At 42.8% G+C, this 16,600-nt stretch overlaps 1 protein-coding gene across 8 annotated transcripts in view; it reads left to right on the top strand.

Annotated features, from left to right (window-relative positions):
• The window catches only part of EIPR1 (EARP complex and GARP complex interacting protein 1), a 191,067-nt gene extending 175,602 nt beyond the window's left edge, over positions 1-15,465 (top strand). For 7 of the 8 annotated variants that reach the window (XM_023550394.2, XM_023550396.2, XM_023550395.2 and 4 more), the window contains 3 exons: positions 1,916-2,083; positions 3,588-3,755; positions 7,232-15,465. In XM_023550394.2, coding sequence (XP_023406162.1) covers positions 1,916-2,083; positions 3,588-3,755; positions 7,232-7,406 — 511 coding nt within the window. In that variant the 3' untranslated portion in view covers positions 7,407-15,465. The remainder of the gene's footprint in view (positions 1-1,915; positions 2,084-3,587; positions 3,756-7,231) is intronic. The other variant, XM_003411795.4, reaches the window with a different exon arrangement.
• Positions 15,466-16,600: the final 1,135 nt, after the last annotated feature.

The raw sequence follows: 16,600 nt of genomic DNA, 5'->3' as shown, positions 1-16,600 counted from the left end.
CTTGTACAGACCTGTACAAACGGTTTATTCAGTTTTATAATCAGAAGCTGAAAGCCATAGACTTATACCATGATGAATATCCTGACGAAAGTCCATTTCTCCATGTCTCATGGTTATCTTTTCCACAGTTTTCATTGTTCTTTAAAGGGATGTGGGGAATTTTGGTATCTAAAAACAAGAAAGTCGAAGACTGACATTACAGACCAAAAAAAAAAAAAAGAGAGAGAAAGAAAGAAATGATAGTAAAGATATCTTTGGATGGCCGTGTCGGTAGTTAACTCCTGTTGCCCTGTGCTGTCTCTTTGTGATGGTGAGCTGGCTGACTTCCACTGGGACGCTGGACCTCAGGAAACTCGAGTCATAGCTCCTTCTCACTGAGTATTATTTCTCCTTTTGCTAACGACATTTGTTTTTATTTAGCCAGGATGCTTTTAGTGTTTCTTCTAGAATTTATTATGCTTTTATTAAAATCATCCCGCTAGAACATGCAGTAAACCTTTAGTAAATGCTTAGAGTATGCATGACTGTCCATCCAAATAGGACTTTGCCAAATTTTTAATTTTATGTATTTGCCAATTTGACTTCAAAGATCTTCAGGTTTAGGGTATCTCATTTTAGGAAAAAAAAACTAGGGTGCTGGAAAGGTACAGGATGTAAAAACTGGCTCAAGATTTAAAAGTGATTTAAGGGTAGAAAATCCAGTGTAGGGGGGAAAAAAGATGAAAGGAATTGAGTTTATCTGCCTTGGAGAACAGAGAAATGTAAGGTCATTTAATAATGGTCTTCAAATATGTGAAAGATAATTACAAGGAACAAAAGTGCCCAATTGTACACCGTTCCCATTGCAGCTATAAAGAGTGAAGAAATTAAATTATTGGAAGGGAGATTTAAGTGTCACCCAAGGGAGGGAGGTGGAAATGGCAGAGGCAAATGGCAGACAGGAGAGACAGGCTATTTTTTTTTTTTAAGCCACCCTCTAACCTCAGCAGCTGACCTGCCCCTCTGTTTTGGGTTTAGGAGATCAGAAGGAGTCATTGTAATAGGTGAAATATTCTCATCTCAGACTGCAGGAGGAGCAATCTAAAGTAGTGGAAATCAGAGTTTAAGTTATATTTGCGCATGCTTGTCTATGTGTGCACACAAACTGTGTAAATAATTATGTGACTGAAATTTAGCAACTTCTCTCTGCCTGAGTCTCCTCATCTTTAGAATGAGTGGATTACACTGGATCTTCTCAAAGATATCTTCCAGTGTCGACATCCAGAGGTGATGTGAATAGAGAAAGGACAAATCCAGTAGTAATGAACACTAACTCCTTTTTTTCCCACAGCTTTTGCAACCTTTTCTTCCTGTTCTATATATACCTCCAGTACCAAAAACAACTACTTATTCTACCTTCTCTTCCCCCATCTTTTTTTTCATTTCTCACTGGATCCTTCCAAAAATTCGTCAGGTGTCCTACCCGAAAGCCTGTCTCAGCTCCTCCAAGGCAATCACATTCCCTCTGGCACACTGTCATGCTCAAGATACCCAATAATATTTCTGACAGCTGGAAACCAATATCAATTCCATGGCTTGCCCAGATGATCACAAATACATTCCTGAAAAAATATATAGCAGGCATTACAGTCATTGTGGTTGCTCAGAGAAAGGCTGCCAGGCTCAGCTGGCATCCACAACCACTGTTGGTGCCCGGTGCCCAGCCTCCTCGTGCAGGGGAAAGGCAATCCCTGGAAGCCAGAAGTGCCCCATCTGGGATTTCCCTGAGCTCAGATGCCAGTGGTAGGACCACTGTTATCGCCTGAGCTGGGGCTTAAAGAGGTTACCAGGAAACTGATGCATGTCTGCAGAGTTCCGTGGCTTTTCCTTATCCGTGTAATATTTTTACTTGCTGTTCTTTTTTCCCTCCCCTCAGCCAGGTATACTGCATAGAGAATGCCCATGGACAGCTGGTACGGGACCTCGACTTTAATCCCAATAAGCAGTACTACTTAGCTAGCTGCGGAGACGACTGCAGGGTGAAGTTCTGGGACACTAGAAATGTCACTGAACCTGTGAAGACCCTTGAGGAGCACTCCCACTGGTAGAGTGACTTATTCGCATGCTGGTTTAGGGAAAAGGGGATTATGTAATTTATTTTGCTAATCACTTTACCATTTAAAAAGGCATAAACTAGCTTAGTCTGCGCTGCTGTGAATCAATCAATCAACCCAGTTTTATTTTTCCTAAAGAAACACTGCTAATTCCGAATCTACGTGTTTCTCATCTATAAACTTAGGAATGGAAGAAAAACATTAGATTCTGTTTTCTATTGAAGCAGCGCTAGTGCTGGTTCAAGTATGCAGAAATAAATATGCACAGATGTTCACTGCAGCATTGCTTGTGATACAGGAAACCTGGAAACCGCCCAAATGTCCACCAGTAGGGGATTGGTTAAATACATTAAGTGGCATCCATTCAATGGAGATTATGCAGCTGTCAAAAAGAATGAAGAATATCTGTATATGTGTGGGCATGGAAAGATGCCCGAAATCATTCATTCTTTCTAAAATATTATCTGAACGTTTTCTCACATGCTGGTTTCTGCTAAGTAAGTGAAAAAAAAAAATCAATTTGTAGAATGGTATGTATAGTATTAATCCATTTCTTATTCAGAGTATATATGTGTGTGTGCCCACACACGTGAGTATGCAGGAGAAAACTTGGACCAGTGAGAGCCAACCGATCGTCAGTAATCCTCTCTCAGGCCAGGAGGGCCCTGTTGCAGAGACTTTACTCTTATGGTCTGCGTCTCTGGATTGTTTGAATTACTTATCAGAAGCTGTATTGCTTTTGCAATCAGAAAAAATATTAATTAATTTAAAATACCCAGGGCAGGAGTGTGCAGTTTCCATAAATGTAGTACATTGCGATAATTTGCTGCAGTCCGTGTAGAAACTGTGAGCTGTTCTCCTTAGCCGCTGCAGAGGGCTGCACCTCACATGTTGTGCCCTGACCCCTCCGTGGACCCTGGAGTCTACAGCTGCTTTGGCCCCAGTTTGAAGGCAGAAGCTGACCAAACTCCCTGGGCATATGTATGTGTGTAAGAAAGGAAGCCGGATCCTAATGACCAAAGCTCAAAGTACAATTCTAGCAAGACCTGTCATTGCTCTCTTGTCTTAGGACCTATGGTGGCTGTTGGTTGGAAAGCTGTCATGAGATTTTGTTTAGTGTAACAGGTTATCTCTAATCCCTGTTTTGCTGGAGTTTCTGGAATAAAATCCAGTTGCTTTTGGGGAATTTTGTTTTTAGAATTTTGGAAAGCCTGTCTGGATATTGAGCAAGAAGCCTTTTTTTTTTTTTTTTCCTCTGAGGGTGTGTACTCACAGGTAGTCTTCTTGTGTTTCTGTTTGTTGGGATTTAAGATAATATTTTAGAGAAATGTGCAATAAACTTAACCCTCTACCAAAAATTACCGAAAGCCAGACCATGTAATTTAGGATTGATTTTACGGTCAAGTTAGGATTCTCAGGTTAACTTCATGGTGCATTTTAAAAACTACTCACACGGAGTGGTCATTTAAACCACCGCTCCGCTGTATTTGGCAGGGTGTGGAACGTCCGCTACAACCACTCTCACGACCAGTTGGTCCTCACAGGCAGCAGTGACAGCAGAGTCATCCTCTCAAACATGGTGTCCATTTCTTCTGAGCCCTTTGGCCATCTGGTAGATGACGAGGACCTCAGTGATCAGGAAGAACACCAGCAGGAAGAGAAGTAAGAACAAATTATTTTTAAAACTTTGGAGTGATTTTAAAGGATGTGAGAATTTTTCTTTTCTCACAAATAAAATCTTGATCTAGGTGATTTATCTAAAAAGTATTTACTTAAGGCTGACATTCCCCTTCCTCACTGCAGTTATGGGGGACTCAGACTCCTGGGGTCATGACTACAGTAGTCTATTTATTGGCTCCCAAGATGGGGAGGCATTGACATTGAGTTAAGTAATGCCACCTGATTTTGTTCTTATTAAGTGCCATATATAAATTTTTGAAGATTGTCGTTAGTCTTCAAACTGAACTTAAACATTACTAATAATGAGAACTAACATTCATCTCGTGTACTTTGGACATGTTATGGGGGGACCAGTCCCTGTAGGATATCCCGGTTAGTAAAGTAGAGGGTCATTGAAAAAGAAGACCTTCAATGAGATGGATTGACACAGTGGCAGCAGCAATGAGCTCAAGCATAATAACGACTTGAGGATGGGGCGGGACTGGGCAGTGGTTTTTTTGTACATAGGGTCACTATGAGTCAGAGCCGACTTGACAGCACCGAACAACAAACATTCATTAATCCTCACTGTCATCCCCGTGACATAGATATTATTAGTATCTTCATTGTAGTTGATTTAAACTCAGTGGTGTTGAGTAATTTGCTCAAAGACACTTAGTAAATGTCAGGGCTGGGACTTGAACCCAGTCCGCTCACTCCCAAATCCGAGCCCATTCCCCTGTCCTACTTTGCCTCTAGACACTATGTGAAATGCAGTTAGCCACAAGGCATGTTGTGATAGGAACATCATCTTGGTTGTATAGTTTTTCAGAAACGCTTTCCTGTGTCTGACCCTAATAACATTCACTATTGGGAGATAGCTTGGGACATTACCCTCTTCATATTGGAACTCAGGGCCCCCCGAGACTCACGGGGAGTCAGGGGCTGATGCAGGTCACTCTGCTAGTTAGTGACAGTGCAGGGGCGTGTTCTGATCTCATGGCTCTTGTCAAGGGCTCTAGCTATAACCTGAGGGTGGACTGGCTGCCAGTAATTATGCAACTTGATTACTTCTCTGCCCAGTGAGGAAAATGCAGACAAAACCCTGTTTGCTTTTGTAAATCATACCCGGTTGCTGTTAAGTTTGTTTTGACTCACAGCAACCCCGTGCGAGTCAGAGTAGAATTGTGCTCCGTAGGGTTTTCAATAGCTCATTTTTACAAGTAGGTCACCAGGCTTTTCTTCTGAGCTGTCTCTGGGTGGACTCAAACTCCCCACCTTTCCCTTGGCAACCGAGCGTGTTAATCATTTGCACCACCCTTGTCACCAATAAAACAAAACCAAAAAACCAAACCTGCTGCCACTGAGTTGATTCCAACTCATGGCAACCCTGTAAGACAGAGTAGAACTGCCCATGGGGTTTCCAAGGCTTTAGTCTTTATGGAAGCAGACTGTCATATGTTTGTCCTATGGACCAGCCAGTGGATTTGAACTGCTGACCTTTCAGTTGTAGCCAAGCGCTTTAACCACTGCGCCCAGGGCTCCTGTCAACAATAGCACATATTAAAAGGGAACAATTTCCATTGTCTTAAGTAGATTCGCTTTCCCCTGTGGCAGCTACATCCATACTAGTCCATACTAGCTTCAGGTCATATCACAGAGAATTCAAATCCCCGTGATTCCAGAAGAAGGAGTTTCTGGAGTAAAATCCAGTTGACCTGAATAGTTTAAACCATTCAAAATGTGGTTATGATGTCATCATTCTCTTTTTGAGATTCCTGAGTTCTTTTTCTACCTGAGCTTATGCTAAAATTACTTCGTGAGGAAATATCTAATTGGAGCTTTGCAATGGCAATTTACCAGTACGTTTGTCCCTTGACTGTTGTTTTTCTGTTCTAGTCCTTAGAAACACGGGTCAACCAAAAAATAATACTGAAATGTAATTACAATGGTTTCAGCCTAGCAATCTACCATTACAAGATCTGGAATTTGCCTTCTTCACAATCATCTCGTCTCATAGCCCAAGCAGGTGTTCTTGGGTTTCCCTAGATGTCAGGTCTGCATTCGAGGAGAAACCTGATCGTTCCCTTAATCGGGACCTGTGTGGTTAATTGGTGTGTTGTCCTCCAGGCAGGTGGTTTCAGAGTGGCAGTGTCAGGGAGGATGGAAGCACTGGCTTGTGGTGGGACGTGCCTAGGCGGGACGATGCTAATGCCTTTTTGTTCTCATAACTTCTGAGCAATCTTGATATCCATTTCCTGCTTCCATTGTTTGTCCTCATATCTCACTGAGTTCAAGAAAATAAAATATCCCCCATGATGATTGTCAAATTATATTTGGAAGAGATCATCCGTTGACCAGCTGATAGGTCCGTTTATTGGCAAGACCAGGACTTGGTGATGCATTGTTCAGGCTTTATCAGAACACAAAGCTAAATACTATGAAGGGATGCAAAGGGAGAATGTGCCTTTAAGAGAAATTCAAGAGCACTTGTAGTGTATACACTGAGTAGAAATATTTTGTAAAATGGGAGGTAAGGTGTGTCAGGTTGAGAAAAGTGGCCACTCTTCTCAAGGGGCCGGTGTGGATGTCACCCTCAGAATGTTTCCATGGGGACAGGCAGGAGAGGTCCATATTGTCATCTTTAAATACCGATGTGCTGAGGAATTCTGTAATTCATACGTGATAGACATATTAAGAATAGAGAGGTGAGCCGGCTCGTCTGGTAGGATTTCCTAGAGAAGGTAAATAAATATAACCAAAGTGTAAAGGCAGCTGAAGTTGGAAAATTAAGACCCAAAATGAGAACCATAGCAGAAGCCCAGTGCTGACTTCAGCCAGCTTTCCCGACTTGAGCACAGCACCCTCCCTCTGGGCTCTCTGGGGTGCTATGGGAGTCCTGGGCCCAGGCCCAGCCCTGCACTGAGCAGGCCTTGCATATTCCTGGGCCTCAGACTCCTAGTTTGCACAATGCAGGGTTAAACTAGCTGATTTCTAAGGTCCTTTCTGCTCTAAAGTAATAGGGTTTTTTAAATCCCTTTTTTTTTTTTTACTCCGACACAGTGAGCATTTTTCCTCCAGTCCTTTCCCTTGAACCAAGGAGACCCCTTGGTTCTAATGACCAGAGAGGCCAAGGTGTTATTAAGCAATAACACTGATTTCCATAAACCACTCAAGGAAGTATCATTTCTTCATAGCAGTAATGAAAGTTTCTGCTGGAATGATTTTTACTGGGCCTCAACATAGGCTACTATAATTATTCCCATCATGGAGATGAGAAAACTGAGGCTCAGGGACTTGAATGCATTTCTTCTGACAGGATATCCCATGTGCTTTCTGCCCCTTCTCCCTGCCCTACCTTGTAGGAGCCATAGGTGACTGCACTTAACCCGAAAAGCTGAGCTTCATGGTTGAAATTTCCTTGTTTGCGTGTACCGATTCACTGCCTTTTTCATGCCTGAGTCTCTGTTGAATTCTAGGAGTAAAGAGCCCCTCCAGGACAGCGTCATCGCGACCTATGAAGAGCATGAAGATAGTGTGTACGCGGTGGACTGGTCCTCCGCAGACCCGTGGCTGTTTGCCTCCTTAAGTTATGATGGAAGACTTGTTGTCAACAGGGTTCCCAGAGCGCTGAAATACCACATATTGCTCTAATTCGTTTGGATGGCATTCCTGATTTATCCTCTTGGCAGATTCTCGAAAATTCACGGCTATTTGGAGGTAATTAGTTTTCTGAATAGATCCCTCTCTGGGAGAGCCAGTATTACCTTCTTTTAATGTGAGCATTTATAAATAATAATAAAGCTTCTGCCATCTGTACAAACTGACACCAAAAACAAAGTTTTCTCTCCATTGAAGATGGAAAGTACTATCTTCCAAACCGCCCTGGGAATATGATCCCCCCCGCCTCCCCACTCCCCAGTGTTTCGTAAATCAGTGCCTGTCCAGTGACTGGGGAGTTTATCTTTTCTGTTTTAAGGATGTTGGAAGTTTCACATTTTTTAAAAGATTTCTGTTTCTAGAACATTAACTCATCTTTGCCTTGAGATTAAAAATAAAATAAATAAGGTCATGTTGTTTGGACTCCTGCTCATTCTTGAAGGAAACTCTTTGCTCCTCATTTGGCCACATGACCTGGGTCTTTGCGCATTTTCTCTGTCCCAGCCCAGAAGAAATGAAGGGTGGAGACAGCGTGCCCCTCTGAATAACTGCCCTTTTTCCAAGCTCAGAAGTTCCTGAGGAAGCTTCACTGGCAGAAGCTGAAGAGCCCTGCCTTGTGTCCCGGAGCCTGACCCCATCGTTAGTGCTCCCTGGCCCTGGCATCTGAGTGGTGGAGAGTCTGGGACTCTTCGGAATGTATTAGTGATGAGCTCTGCATTTTCTGTTGTTATTAAGTTTCCTGCTTAGCCTTTGGGCCTTCTCTAATCTCTGTGTGTATCACTCTGTATTGTGTCTCATGTGCATTATACTGATGGCATTGTAAATGTGATTCTTTATCATTCCAGGAAGTAATGATTTTGCTCCGGGTTTTTCAGTCTGTTGGGTATTACCCAGTACACTCTTAAACTCATTGAAATTCAGCATAATCTGCTGTCATCCCATCATTCCTAGATAATCACAAAACACTGATCCTGCAGCCTTTTCTTCCCTTGCTCCTTCTGTGGGTCCCTGCGGAGTGGGTCTGCGTCTTGGGTGCCGAGTGCTCCACCCCCACAGCCCAGAGCAGCAGCCTACAGTGGAGAGTGGCCTGGCCTCCGATTCTGTGGCTTGTGCTGGCCAGGTGACCTTACGGATACCGCTTCTCCGCTCTGATCCCCTTGTTTTCCTCATGTGGAAGGAGGGAGATGGACTGGAGGTGCTCACAGTCCCCAGTCAGCTCTAAGATTTAATTATTTCACAATGCACCTAAGGAGCCTGGGTGGCACAGTGGTTAAGCACTCAACTGCTAACCAAGAAGTTGGCAGTGCCAGCTGCTCCATGGGAGAAAGATGTGGCGATCTGCTCCGTAAAGATTTGCAGCCTTGGAAACCCTATGGGGCAGTTCTACTCTGTCCTGTAGGGTCACTTGACTCAATGGCACACAACAACACAGTAGGCCTCAATCTGAAAAACTGACCTTTTATTTAAAAATAAGCATATAAAAATGAAACATCCTTGGTGAAGCCCTCTGTTGTCCCAGGAGTGTTTGTTATTTTCTAAGTATGTGATTGAACACACAATGAGGCATCTTGGATTTTGTTTCCCCTTATGAGGAATGAGAGGGGCAGGGAGAGGGCAGTGGGGAGTGGGCATGACAGGGAAGCCAGGTCTTATGCCCTTCAACATTTCTGCTTCCAGGTAAGACCTGCATTGTGGGGAATGCAAAACAGCTTTAATAAAAACCCTGGTGGTGTAGTGGTTAAGTGCTATGGCTGCTAACCAAAAGGTCAGCAGTTCAGATCCGCCACGCGCTCCCCGGAAACTCCTTGGGGCAGTTCTACTCTGTCCTGTAGGGTCGCTATGAGTCAGAATTGACTGGACAGCGGTGGGTTTTCTTCAGTTTGCTGGCCCTTGAAATTTATGCTTGCTTTTGAACTGATATTTACTGAGTGCCAACTATCGGGTAGGCACTACTCTAGTTGCTGCAGATATAGCCATGAACGATGCAAAAATCTGGGTTTACTTAGAATCTACACTGTTGGAGAAACCATCCATCAATCATGAATTAAGCATATCGCATGTCAGATAACATGGGGATAATGCCATGGAGGGATCTGAGGTCGAGAAGGAGGGGCAGTGGGGAGTGGGAGCAGGGTAGGAAGTGGGTGGGCACTGTACTTCTGAAAGTGTTGGTAGGGAAGGGCCCAGGTGAGGTGACATTTGAGCAAAGACCCAAATTTATTGAAGGAGTCAGCCGTGTAGATGGTCTGCAGGGAGAGTGTGCCAGCACAGGAGACAGTGGGGACAAAGCCATGAGATAGAATAACAAGGTTACTGTGGCTCAGGTGACGTGGACAAGATGGTAGGCACACTCGGAGACGAGATGTAGCTCATGTAAGGCCTTGAAGGACTTTGACTTTTACCCTAAGTGAGATGGGAAGCCACTGAAGGACTGTGAACAGAGGCAAGAACTGATCTTTTGAATTATGTTGTTTATTATTTTTGTTTTGGTTTTGATAAACAGTGCTATGAATTTTAACATATATATGGATTCATGTAACTACCATCACAGTCAGGATACAGAACAGTTCCAAGACCTCCCCTCACACCATCCCTTTGTAGTCACACCCCCGCCCCCCAGCCCTAACGCCTGGCAGTCGTAATCTGTTCTCCATCATCATAGGTTGTCTTTTTGAGAATGTCACGTAAATGAAATCATACAGTATGTGTAACTTTTTGAGGCTGGCGCCTTCACTTAGCGTGATGCCTTTAAGATTCTTCCAAGTTGTGGTATGTACCAATAGTTCATTCCTTTTTATTGCTAAGTACTGTTCCCTTGTATGGATGGTCCATAGTCTGTTTATCCATTCACCATCAAAGGGCGTTTGTGTTTCCAATTTTTGCTGGTTATGAATAAAACTGCTATAAATATTTATAGGTATTTATATAGACATAAACTTTCATTTCTCTTAGGTAGAGTTTGGCAAACTTATGACCCACACAGGCCAAATCCATCCTACCATCTGTTTTTGTAAATAAAGTTTTATTAGAACACAGCTGTATTCATTCATTTACGTAATATCTGTGACTGTTTTCACACTACAGTTGAGTAGATGTGACAAGACTGTATGGCCCGCAAAGCCTAAAATACTTACTGCCTGGCCCTTTACGGGAAAAGTTTACCCACGTCTGCTCTGAAGTAAATGCTTATAAGTAGGGTTGCTGTGTCGTAGAGTAAGTGTATGTTTAACTTTATAAGAAACTACTGTTTTTCAGAGTAGAGTTACAGTTTTGTATTCCCACCAGCAATATATGAGGGACCTAGTTTTTCTACATGTTTGCCAGCACATGGTGTTCTCACTATTTTTTATTTTAGCTGTCCAATAGGTGTATAGTGGTATTTCATTGTGGTTTTAATTTGCCTTACCCTAATGGTTAATGACATTGAGCAATTTTTGTGTCTTTATTTGCCATCTGTATATCCTCTTTGAAGAGTGTCTGTAAAAGTCTTTTGCACATTTTGAAAACTAAATCATATGTTTAATTTTGTTTATTTTGAGAGCTCTTTATATGTTTTGGATATAAGTCCTCAGTCAGTATATGATTTGCCAATATGTTCCCCCATGTGTAGCCTCTCTTTTCCTTCTCTTAACAGTGGCTTTAACAGAACAAAAGCTTGAATTGTGATGAAGGCCAACTTAACCATTTTTTCTTTGAAGGATCAGGCTTTTGGTGTCACATGTAAGAACTCTGCCTAACTCTAGGTCATGAAGATTTTCTCCTATATTTTCTTCTAAAAGTTTTTAATGGTTTTACGTTGACATCTACGCTCCATTTTGATTTAATTTTTTAATAAGATGCAAGGTTTAGGTTGAAGCTCATTCTTTTTTTCATATGACGTCTAAGTATTCTAGCACCATTTGTTGAAAAGACTATCCTTTCTCCATTGAATAGCTCTGGCACCTTTGTCAAAAATCAATTGGCCATACATGTGTGGGGCCCTCTCTGGACTCTGTTCTGCTCCGTTGGTCTATGTGTCCATCACCTAGGGCCTATAAACAATTTTATGGGGTTGCTCTCATGAGCTCCTCCCTCTCTGTGGTCTTTCCAGTACTTTCTGGTTCCCTGGGGCCCCCTTTCAGTCATCTGGCCATTAAACTGGGCTTTCTTTTCCCTACTGCACTGTACCCTTTCTGTGACTGCACCTATGTCTGGGGCCAAGCAGCAGGAAGACAGAGGAAAGAAGCAGCAGATGTTCACCTCACCCTCCTGGGACCAGAGTTCCTCTGATTGGAGAAGGTCCACCTTCCACACGGTGTAGGCTCTGCCTGCCCCTGTTGCTGCTGCTGTCACTGTCGCTGTCCCCACAAAATTGCTTGGGGACTGGGAGGCAAGAAAACAGAGCCTTGGTTTCCTTAAAAAGCCAGGAGAGTTCCCCGCTCCCTGGGGATATTAGAAAACCCCTCTTCTGTTTCTTGGTCCAGAAAGAGAAGGCTTCTCCTGGCTCTCTCTTTGCCCTTGCTGATGTCCACTTCCAGGTTCTGTCCTATTTTGAGTCCAGACCAGGGGATACTGCAGTGAGGAAAAAAAAAAAAAAAAAGATTAACTCACAGCTGATTTGGTGGTCCTTCAGATTGTAGTCTGCTTCCCCAATATGCTTGCTGCTCTTTACTTTTCAGAGTCCTCAAAGAGCTATTACATGCACCTGTGCAGGTTTTACAGCTGCATTTCAGTGAGAGACAGGTAGACTGTGCTTACTGTCTGGAATCATAAATTAAAAGGTCACTTTGGATGTCGTGTTCAGAATAGACCGTAGAGAGGTGTCGAGGATTGAATTGTGTCCCCCCAAAATGTTTGTCACCTTGCCTAGGCCAGTGATTCCCAGTATGTGTGTTTGTCCACCATCTTGTGATCTGATGTGATTATCCTATGTGTTGTAAATCCTAACCTCTATGATGTTAATGAGGCAGGATTAGAGGCAGTTATGTTAATGAGGCAGGACTTACTCTATAGGATTAGGTTGTATTTTGAGTCAATCTCTTTTGAGATGCGAAAGAGAGAATCAAGCAGAGAGGAGAGAGACCTCATACTAGAGAAAGAAGCACCTGGAGCAGAGCGTGTTCTTTGGACCCAGGTTCCTGCACAGAGAAGCTCCTCAGGAGAAGATCAATGACGAGGACCTTCCCCAGAACCAACAGAGAGAGAAAGCCTTCCCCTGGAGCTGGCACCCTGAATTCAGACTTACAGTCTCCTAAACTGTGAGAGAATAAATTTCTGTTTGCTAAAGCCATCCACTTGTGGTGTTTCTGTTATAGCGGCACTAGATGACTAAGACAAGACACAAGGGCAGTAGCAATGATACCAGTTACAGTGCAGTTACAGTGCTCTCTGTAAGAAGTGATAGTTAATTGGACTAAGGTGGTAGTAGAGATGGTAAGAAGTGGTTGGTTTCTGAATGTATTTTGAAGGTAGAGCCATCAGATTTATGGACAGATTAGAAGTAGGGTGTGAGGCAAAGAGAAGAATCAAGACTGACTCCAGGGTTTCTGTCCTGGGCAACTAGAACAGTTGCTGAGATAGGAAAGCCTGAGGGGAGCATGTTGGAGGTAGGGCTTGGAGTGAGACATGAGCGCTTTGATTTGGGGACTATTATGTTTCAGATACCTATTAAATATTTAAGTGGGGATGTCAACTAGACTTTTGGATGTATGACATGAGTTCATGGGAGAGGTCCAAGCTGGATATATAAAGATATGTATCTGTTATTGGTGAATAAAAAAATTTTTTTTTTTTTATTAAGCTAGTATTAAAAGCCCTGGGATGAAATGCGCTGTCTGGGGGAGCTAGTGTAGAGAAAAAAGAAAGGACCAAAGACTGAGCTCTGGGTGCCATCGACCATTAAGAAGTAGGGGAGAAGAGGTGGAACCAGCAAGGAGACTGAGCAGGAGTCAACTCTCTGTCAATGCCCCTGGCAGGTCGTCAGATGAGGGCTGAGAACTGACCATTGGACTTGGCAGCATGGAATTCATTGAGGAACTTGACAAGAGCAGTTTGGGTAGAAGGAGGGAGCTGGAGAGTGGATTCAAGACAGAATGGGAAGAAATAAATTTGAGATAGGATGTATAAACAACTTTCTCAGGTCCTGCTATGAAAAGGAAACAGAAAAATGGAGTAGTAACTAGAGGAGATATGAGGTCACAAAGAGGTACTTTTTTTCTTTAAGAAGGGAGAAATATCTGTATGTTTGAATGCTGTTACTTCATCTCGTGTACTTTGAACATAGTATCAGGAGGGACCAGTCTCTGGAGAGGGACATCGTGCTTGGTAAAATAGAGGGTCAGTGAAAGAGAGGAAGACCCTTGACGGGATGGATTGACACAGTGGCTGCAATGATGGGCTCAAAATAGCAATGATTGTGAGGATGGTGCAGGACTAGGCAGTGTTTCATTCTGTTGTACATACGGTCACTGTGAGTCACAACTGACTCCACAGCACCTAACAACAATAGAATAATCCAGTAGAGAGGCAAAAATTGATGTTGCAGGACAGAGAGGGGAGAAGTGATGTCCTTGAATAGTCAAGTGTGATGGAACCTGGTGAGCAATTCCAAGTAAAGTAGGAGTCCTAGAAGTCTAGCTTGTAGAAAATTACTAGATCCCAGATGTATTGTCTTACAGTTAGAACCACTCTTCATCATCAAATGTATCAAGCGTTAATGATAATAATACTCCTTACATTTATAAAGGTTATAGAACACTTTCAACTACGTGACATAGTTTTATCTTTACAACATCATTGTGGGATAAGTAGAGCAAGAAGTGGAGGGTAAGCGAATTGGCCAGATGACACTCTCCTCTGATTCGTAGATCAGCCCTCTTTTCACTTTTCCACCTGATCTCCTTCACACAAAAGCTCCTGGGTTCCCCCCTCGCAGTACTTGCCCAAAAGCAGCCTAATGACATGTTCAAATGACAAGCCAGTAGAGACAGTATTATAGTTTATGCAGAGAATATTTTTCCTATTTTATTACCGAGATCCAAGTGTTACCCGAATTATTTTCAAAGCTAAGCCCCAAACACTCTAGTTATCATTCCATGTGAAATGAGTAGATGAGGGTTGAACTGAAAATAGAGAACTCTAGGCAGCTTCTTTTAAAATTAAAGTTATTCTTCATTATATTTAAGCCTTACTGTAGGTGCAACAGGGGATTGTAATATTGACCTTTGTTACAGGGAGTGGGGGAGGGATAACAGAGGGAAAAGAAATTTGGGAGCCTAATCCTACCTGGTGTCTTCTCTGTGTGTAGCACAAGTAGTGTTCTCATCCAGGGCGTGCTGGCTGATGTCTGCAAGGTCAGTGGTGAATAAGATTAATGTCATCCATAATGTATTTGTGCGCAAGCCCCCTGGCTGGCTTCTCATCATCCGTATCTGGCTGCACGAGGCAGGGAAGATCATTATTAATCCCACTTTCCACCTGGGTGGTTAGTGCAGCAGGGACCTGGTGAGGCTAAATTTAGAATCAAAGGGCTGTGTTTGAGCTTGGGAACAGTGTTCCATGCTGGACTTAACATTTTTCACTAACCCTTTTTGACATGTGCTGCCCAATGAGTTAGTGCTGCTGTAAAGACCGTTAGGTCTGTGCTTCCTTCTTCCTCTCCTCACTCCCTCTTTTGGTAGCCAGGTGACTGAGGAGGGATGGTTTGTGGTAATTAAAAGAGAATTCCACTCTCCTTACTGTAGCAGGGGAACTGCTGAACACCAAGCCATAATAAAGAATCATCAGAATCATCAAACACCTCAGTCAATTGGCATATCATAGTTCACAAACATCAGATCTGCATCCTAGCAAAATGCGTAGCATCTGGGGTCTTAAAAGCTTGCAAGCAGCCATCTAAGACACAGCTACGAGAACAAAACAGTAAGAAGGTAAACAAAAGCTCAGAGAAGAAACAAGTCTACACGAGCCACAACCTCATCTACCCTGAGACCAGAAGAACTAGATGGTGCCTGGCTACCACCACTGACCATTCTAACCAGGGTCACGATAGATGGTCCTGGATAGAATGGGAGAGAAATGGGGAGTAGAACTCAAATTCTTATTTAAAAAAAAAAAAAAAAAAGCCAGACAAATTGGAACAGTAGAGAACAGAGGACTCCCTGAGACTATCGCCCTAAAACACTCTTTAAACCCAGAACCACACCTATTTCCTGAGATTATCTTTGAATGAAATAGCAAAGTGGCACACAAAATAAAGGATATTTCCCTTAGGAATGGCACTCTACTTAAAAACCATCAATATGAAACCAAAAGGTCAACAATTACTCCAAAGCAAAGATGAGAAGATAAGGGGGCAGGGAAACTATTGTTGGTAGGTGCCATCGAGCTGGTTCTGACTCATAGCAACCCTAAGTACAATAGAAAGAAACACTGCCTGGTCCTGCACCATCCTCACAATCATTGCTATGTTTGCGCCCATTGTCGCAGCCACTGTGTCAATCCATCTCGTTGAGGATCTTCCTCTTTTTTGCTGACCCTCTACTTTATGAAGCATGATGTCCTTCCCTAGGGACTAGTCCCTCCTGATAACATGTCCAAAGTGCATGAGATGAAGTCTCACCATCTTTGCTTCTGAGGAGTATCCTGTCTGTACTTTTTCCAAGACAGATTTGTTCATTCTTCTGGTGGTCCATGGTATATTCCAAATTCTTCACCAATACCGTAATTTAAAGACGTCAGTTCTTCGGTCTTCCTTATTCATTGTCCAGCATTCATATACATATGAGGCGATTGAAATACCATGGCTTGGGTCAATTGCACCTTAGTCTTCAAGGTGATATCTTTGCTTTTTAACACTTTAAATAGGTCTTTTGTAGCAGATTTGCCCAACAAAATACATCATTTGGTTTCTTAACTGCAGCTTCTGTGGGCGTTGGTTGTGGATCCAAGTAAAATGAAATCCTTGGCAACTTCAATCTTTTCTCTTTTTATCATGATGTTGCTTACTGGTCCAGTTGTGAGGGTTTTTATTTTCTTTATGTTGAGTGTAATCCATACTGAAGGCTGTAGTCTTTGATCTTCATCATTAAGCACTTCAAGTCTTCACTTTCAACAAGCAAAGTTGTGTCGTCTGCATATTGCAGGTTGTTAATGAATCTCCTCCGATCCTAATGCTGTGTTCTTTATATAGTCCACCTTCTCAGATTATT

Source organism: Loxodonta africana, chromosome 12 (genome assembly GCF_030014295.1).
Source record: "Loxodonta africana isolate mLoxAfr1 chromosome 12, mLoxAfr1.hap2, whole genome shotgun sequence".
Classification (NCBI taxonomy): domain Eukaryota; kingdom Metazoa; phylum Chordata; class Mammalia; order Proboscidea; family Elephantidae; genus Loxodonta; species Loxodonta africana.
Note: the sequence above shows the minus strand (reverse complement) of the source record. Positions and strands in the feature narration are given on the sequence as shown.